Raw genomic sequence first — 7,566 nt, forward strand, 5'->3', positions numbered from 1 at the left:
TTTCATATTCATAGCTTCAAATCTTGTCACACACACACACACACACACACACACACACACACACACACACACACACACACACACACACACACACACACACACACACACACACACACACACACACACACACACACACACACACACACACACACACACACACACACACACACACACACACACACACACACACACACACACACACACACACACACACACACACACACACACACACACACACACACACACACACACACACACACACACATATATACACACACATACACTATTGTATTGTGTCAGTACGATTTTGTAATGTTTTTGAAAGAAGTCTCTTACGCTTACCAAGTGTGCATTTATTTTATCAAAAGTATAGTAAAAACAGCCATAAGGAATATTATTATAATTTAAAACAACTGTTTTATTTTCAAATACATTACTCCAGTCTTCAGAATTTATTCTAATGTGCTGATTTTCTGCTCAAGAAACATTTCCTATTATTATCAACACTGAAAACAGTTGCTGCTTAATATTTTTGTGGAAACAGTGATACATTTTTTTCAGGATTCTTTAAATAGAAAGTTCAAAAGGACAGCATTTATTTGAAATAGAAGCCTTTTGTAAATGTATTTATAAATACTGTCATTTTTGATCAATTTAATGTCTTCTTGCTCTCAACGGTCATTTTTCCCCCAAATGAGTACCTGCTGCATCTTGAGTTTTTTCTGTCCTGCAACAAAAGATGGAGGATCACATTCTTTCTCAAGGTCCACTCGCATGAACTCATCGATAGTTAGGGCACTGGTGGGGGTATCCTCAAACTCTGTCAGTCTGGATGATACAGTAATTTAATTATATTTAATAATATTGACAAGATATATCAAATATTGACTGATACTAACATGGTACCAATATATATATTGTACATCCCTAGCTTTACTGTGACAAAATAAATGTAGGGTATTTAAGCATTATGTATCAAACATAAGTCGGGTCACTACTTGTTTTGGTAATAGCAGACAATTTCTCTACATATAAAAATATGTTCAGATCTACCGTGAAATTCACCTTTTTCTCAGCGTGGCCTCGCACACCTTGACAACAGATATCACCTCCTTCACTGTATGACGGAATTCATGCATACGAGCTGCTACGAGCAGAGCTGGGGGGATGTGGGAGAGAAAATGGGGATAAATGTTTTGTCCCAAACCGTATTGTTCACAATTTGTATGACATTTCACCACCGTGCAAATTTACAATGTATGTTTCATGCAAAAGTGTTGAGAGTGCACTTTCTATAGTAATGGAGCATCTGTAAAAAGAATCTCTGCAGATGCTGAGGTGTGTTGTGTGATATAGTAACCTGGTTAGTAGGCATTATGTAAATTGTGCTGCAGAGTTGTGTTTAAAAGAACAATAACAAAACATGCCTATACAATCCCTTTTCCATCCACAGTCAACATAAAAGCAAATGCTCATCCAATATATTCACAGAATATTTCTATAATTGCACTATATATTTAATACATTTTATGGTAAAACAGTAATATTGTAAAAAAACAAAAACAAACAAAAAAAACATTTAAAATTCAATTTTATTTTAATATATTTTAAATTTTTAACTCATTCCTGTGATGCAAAGCTGAAATTTCAGCAGGCATTATTTCAGTCTTCAGTGTCACATGATCTTTCAGAAATCATTTGTAATATGCTGATTTGCTGCTCAAGAAAAATTTCTGTGTTGTGCTGCTCATTATTATTATTTTTTTTTTTCAGGATTCTTCGATGAATAGAATGAGAACAGCATTTATTTGAAATATAATTTTTATAACAGTGTAAAAGTATGTACTGTCAATGTCATCAATTTTTAATGTATCCTTGCTAAATAAAAGTATTAATTTCATCAAAAATATACATATATTCTAAATTGTATCCTAAATTCAGCAAAAATCTAAGTGCAAACTTACTGATGAATTATTATTATTTCTGGGTGAAAACATTCCCACAAACATATGCACAGTGAGTGACTTTCTTTTTTGCTTTTATCTTGATCTTGTTTTTGCAGTGTTCTCACTCCGAGCCAGAAGGTGAAGTGTAGTTGTGTTTACTCCCCTCGCTCTAAAACAATCAACCTCAATACAGAAAACTGACATTTACACTTACCATATTCCCCTGAATACTGTGAATGATTAATGATGAATTATTAATTATTCAGATATTGCAGCAGCGGATGTTAGATGGGAAAAGTGAGACAGCAAGAGAAGGCTGAACTAGAGATGCAGGCAGGAAGACTGCCTTCTATTCCTGAGCAGTCGAGGCATCTTGCTAACGACAGAGTGCAGAGACCAACGTGTTCTGCTTCGGATCGAGGGCACCGAGATCTGTGCGTTGGTAAAGCACTTGCCGTGATCTTGTTTTTATCCTTGTTATGGAACTCGCTGCTCCAGTTCGCATGTCAAACTTTTAGCACATTAAGGGATTTGCTTTATGATCTGACAGATGCGCAGAACTGAAGACTGAAAAAAACATGTCGACTATTTTCATTTCGAGCTGACAAAGGAGGCGCCTAGTGAATCTTTTAACAACTTGGAGGTTCATCCAAAACAAAGAAAGGACTGAGGTTTAAAGGGATAGTTTATACAAAAATGAAGGTTTTGTTGTGATTCATGTTGTTCCAAACATGTGTGATTCTTTCTTCTGTGGAATACAAAAGAAGATATTTTGAAGAATGTGTCAGCTGTTTTGTCCATGCAGTAATAACCAATGGGGACCAAAAGACCAGGTGGTTTGAATATATTCAAATATATTTTTTTGTGTTCCCCAGATAATAAAGACAATCATACAAGTTTGCAACGACATAAGGGTGAGTAAACAAAGACAGAATTCTCATTTTTGGGTAAATAAAACCTTCAAGAGAACTTCAAATACAACAGTGTTTATCATTTGAACATTAGACAATCTACCTGCACCACACAAGCCTGATGGTCGCCGTCCCGTGTGCATCCAGTCCCTTTTCATCCTCTGCAGCAGTCTGAGAGCAGTCATCGAAACCTCATGAGTCTTTTCACCAAACTCCAACATGTGGGCGAATCGTGGAATGTACAGACATGGATCTATAGATAGAAATATACAGATCTGAAATCAACGTCTGGACACGAACCTGAGAACATAACCTAAATATGTAACTTTGGATTGAAAACTGAGTTTGAGTTTATTACAAATCAAGCCTTCACATCTTTGTGTACCTTATTTAACTGATGCCCTTTCAAAAGATTTAAAAAAGCATAATTTTTTGTTGTTCTCCATGACTCCATGTTGAATCTAGAACACGGTCCTCCTATGGGAACCTTTAAAAGAGGCTTGGCTTAGAGTCACTCTGTGGGAGCAAATATCCCTCACTTCCACCTACTTCTAAGTCCTTGGGTAAACTCATTCTGCTGGCCCAATAAAGCCCAAACATCACTGCTGTCCTAATAAGAAGGAAATGAGCTCAGCTAAGAAAGGCGTAATCTATGATCCTATCTAAGGCTACACTATAGGGACTGCACCTGCACTTACGAGAGTATGTTCATTGAAATCTCCCGACTGTGTCTGTCACTGGCCTTTTTATACAGCTTGGTAATTTTATATTAAATTATAATATTAATGCAGTAGAGCAGAGCGGTTGACAGAACAAATATTCAGTACCATCTGTGAAACAGGAAATAGTTTAAGTTGTTTAAGAAAAATGTAATTTTCTCATGTAACATTCTTCGGAATGATCCATACTGCTCTGAAAAAATAAATTGATTTTCAGATTTCTATTTCAGTCATGGCTGTAAAATTATCTGATTTGTGAGACTGTAGCTGTCAGAGTTTGATTAAGGGAAAAGTGATAAATGAATACAGGGAGAAATAATCAAATAGATCTGTGTTGGTGGGGCTGGAAACTTGGCTTTACAGAAAAAGAGGCCTTTTGGTGAGAGTTAAGGACAGCAGTACAGGTAGGGAAAATTCTTTATAAGAAAGCCACATGCTGCATATTCCAACAACAGAGCCCTTCTGAAGCAAAAATTGTGGATGATCCTCTTAATTTTGGTGCTAAAATGGGTTCTGATCTAGGTTAAACAAAGACATGCCTTAAAAGATGCACTGAGGCATCAGACGCCTCAAACTCAGTCTCTGACCTTGTCTTTCACATGTCTGATGTGTCTGTAATTGTTAAAATCACCACTTGCTTGGGGGAGGAAGCTTGATTTTGACACAGTGGGAGTGCTAAATTGAAAGCGATAATCAAGACCTTTTGCAATTAGTACATAGCAGAAGTGGTAACTGTACTTTTAATATACAGTTAATTCTGCAGCCCAACAAAGTGGAAATGTATAAAAATCCACATAAAACTATAGAAATGCATAACTAAGAGAATGAATAATATACGACAATACTAATTAACAACAACTGTCATCTTAAGGAAACTGCAATTATTATGCTGTTAAACCTCTAAATAGTTCATATAACATACATTAGAGTTGTGTAGGGTGGGGGTGTAGTGACATCACAATCGCATTGCATTGTGGTATATGCAGCTGCCCAAAAGGGTCTGGCTGCAGCTTGGCGCTTGCACTCTCAGACGTGTATTCTCAGGCTTGCACTCTCAGACACTTGCACTTCCGCTAGCGACGTCACTTGCAGTCTTTATTTATTATACTCATACCTTTTGTTCTTTAATATTTTGAATTGTTTTCAGCTTTATTTTTTGTTTTTCTTTTAAATGTTAAGTTTAGAAATTTTTGTTGTATGCATTTGTCATTTTTATTTAATCTCTTTATTTTTAAAATGTGTATAGGTAGTATTTATAAAGTTTTAGCTTTTAGTTTTGGATCTGTTTTTAGTTGTTTTAATACTACAATTGATTGCTTCTGTTGTCCTCATTTGTAAGTCGCTTTGGATAAAAGCCTCTAATAAATGACTAAATAAATAAATAAAATAAATAATCATTAAATCACCACCACAGCTTCTTGTCTCCATTGGCAACACGCACGATTTGTGTCGATTGCAAGTGACGTCGCAGGTAGCGGAGAGTGCAAGTGGCGATTGCAAGTGACTTCGTAATTTAGTTTCTTTTGTCTTGTCTTCACCACCTGGCTATACTGTTGTAAAATGTTGAGAGATTCAAACAAAAAGTAATAAATAAATAGAACAAAATAAAAAATAAAAAAGACTGCAAGTGACGTCGCTAGCGGAAGTGCAAGTGTCTGAGAGTGCAAGCGCAAGACTGCAGCCAGACCCTTCTCCAGCTGCCTGAAGTGTTCATATGCGTAGACTCGTGTCCTCTGGATTAAAATCGAGAGGTTGAATGTCTGCCCGTATAAACTTCCCTTGTCCACCTGATGAAATGGAACGCACTTCAAAATTGTGGTGGGGATTACGGCATATAGTAAATGAAAAACAGTATGTGAAAAGAGTAGTGTTCACAGTACTCACAAAACAGTAGGTGAAAATTAGCCGGATGACTTACTACTTCCTGTGAGATTTACGGTACTTATCATTCATTTCTGTAGTATCTGCCAACAGTGTCACATTAATGGCTTCTGCTTGTACACACACAGCTGCCTATTGCATTGTATTTTGACTGATTTGGTTTGCGTGTTTGTTTAGATCTACTTTTATGTCGTATTTACACTTACTAGAAGCATTATATCCACCTTATTTTTAATGTAAGAGTGGGTGCAGCCATTAGTAAATTGAATGTGCAAGACTTCTAGTGTCTGCTTCCAGTTATTTTTAGCTATACAAAAACAGCCTTTAATGCTGCTTGATAATGCAAACTGGAATTTCTTAGCATATTATTTTAATCTATTATTGAAATCTTAAACACTGTTTTTAGTGCATATAGTTTCACCATTTAATGCACTTGGTTATTCTTCTAGTTATTTATCTTTAGCAGTATATACACTACCATCTTAAAGGGGTCATATGTTACTAAAAAGAACATTATTTGGTGTATTTGGTGTAATGAAATGTGTTTATGCGGTTTAAGGTTAAAAAAAAAAATTATTTTCCACATACTGTACATTATTGCTTCTCCTACGCCCCTTACCATACTGTGATGCCGTGTCCCAGAGCGACAAGACAAAACCAATACAAACGAGGCATTTGTAGCATCCAGTGGGGACATAATTACTCATTACAATGACTTATACTGTCTTTTTACGCGTTATGTCTGCATTTGTGATCGGAGAAATGACAAACAACAAGCGGTACTCTACACTGCTCAAAACTTGCGTTTGAATAATCAGTGGCAAATTCTTTAAACATGAAAACGTACTTACAGACTGCGAGTCAGAACAGCCAGCATTGTAGTCTACTCTACAGTGTTAATTTTGACAGGCATTTTTGATTAAAGCTGCAGTCCGTAACTTTTTTTGGTAAAAAATTATTCGAAATCAATATTTGAGCAAGTACATAACCAGCCAGTGTTCAAAACTATCGCCTTCAGCCTTTTCTCACAGCAGCCAGAATAATTAAATGTATCATTCTAATGGCGGATTGTAATCCATGAAGGATTATGTGTTTATGAAACATATGTGAATGAAATTAAATTATATTCCAGTTATAAATGTGCTTCTGATTACAGATAGCCTGGGATTAAACAAGATTTGTATTTTAAAGACAACCAGTTTTCTTAATATGAAATTCGAATGGTATGACGATTAGACTGTACAGAAATTGAAATATACACGCTAATACACACTATACTCATAGTCACGCAATGCTGATGTTGTTAACATTAACAAAGGTGGCAGACTGCCACACATACTCTTATGCTTCAGAACATTAGATTCATCCGCGCTGGAGCCGTGCCGACTCACAACCCATGCAAGCTAGATAATTCCGCACACTGCTGCAATTCCAGGTTTTCAAACAGAGATGGCGACAAAGAGGCAAAATTTATGGACTGCAGCTTTAAATCTTAGTCATTATCTTGAGACGAAAAAGCTTAAAGGGGTCCTATTATGCTCTTTTACAATGTCTTGAATTTGTTTTGGGGGTGTACTAGAACATGCTCTCATGCTTGGTGGTTCGAAAAACGCATTTTTTTTAACATAATTTACATTATTACAATACCTTTCTCCCCAGTCTGCCACAAACGGCTCGATTAGTTCCAGGTTTGATAAATGCCCACCTTCCAAAAAACGAAATGTGATGTGATTGGTTAGCTATCCCAGTGCGTTGTGATTGGCGAACAGCTGAGATGGTGTTTCAGTACTGCCCCGCCCCTTGCCAAAGCAGCAAGTTTAGTTAAGGATGGTGTCAATATTGCCATATCAATTTGAGCCGGATTCAGACCCAGAGAATATTGAACAAGAGGATCATGCAGAATATCACACACGGATATTGCAAGACATATTAGAGTGGTAACGTTATTGTTGTTTTTTGTTTTTTGTGGCTAAATCACGTTTTAGATAGGATGTCAACAACCGCTTAAAAATAACTGCATTTACTGTGTACAGATAAGTGCATATGTATTATGTTTATTGTTCTTTAATTCTAACATTATAACATGAATTGCAGTGAAACTGTTATACA

The 7,566-nt window shown here is 36.2% G+C and overlaps 1 protein-coding gene across 1 annotated transcript in view; it reads right to left on the reverse strand.

The window, feature by feature from the left end:
- Positions 1-7,566, reverse strand: part of LOC107683968 (transcription factor IIIB 90 kDa subunit-like) — a 65,344-nt gene that overhangs the window by 34,823 nt on the left and 22,955 nt on the right. Inside the window, exons 7-9 of the mRNA XM_016480074.1 lie at positions 2,961-3,110; positions 1,066-1,159; positions 702-828 (exon numbers count right to left, since the gene is read on the reverse strand). Coding sequence (XP_016335560.1) covers positions 702-828; positions 1,066-1,159; positions 2,961-3,110 — 371 coding nt within the window. The remainder of the gene's footprint in view (positions 1-701; positions 829-1,065; positions 1,160-2,960; positions 3,111-7,566) is intronic.

This window comes from Sinocyclocheilus anshuiensis, unplaced genomic scaffold (genome assembly GCF_001515605.1).
Source record: "Sinocyclocheilus anshuiensis isolate Anshui unplaced genomic scaffold, SAMN03320099.WGS_v1.1 scaffold637, whole genome shotgun sequence".
In the NCBI taxonomy this organism is placed as follows: Eukaryota; Metazoa; Chordata; class Actinopteri; order Cypriniformes; family Cyprinidae; genus Sinocyclocheilus; species Sinocyclocheilus anshuiensis.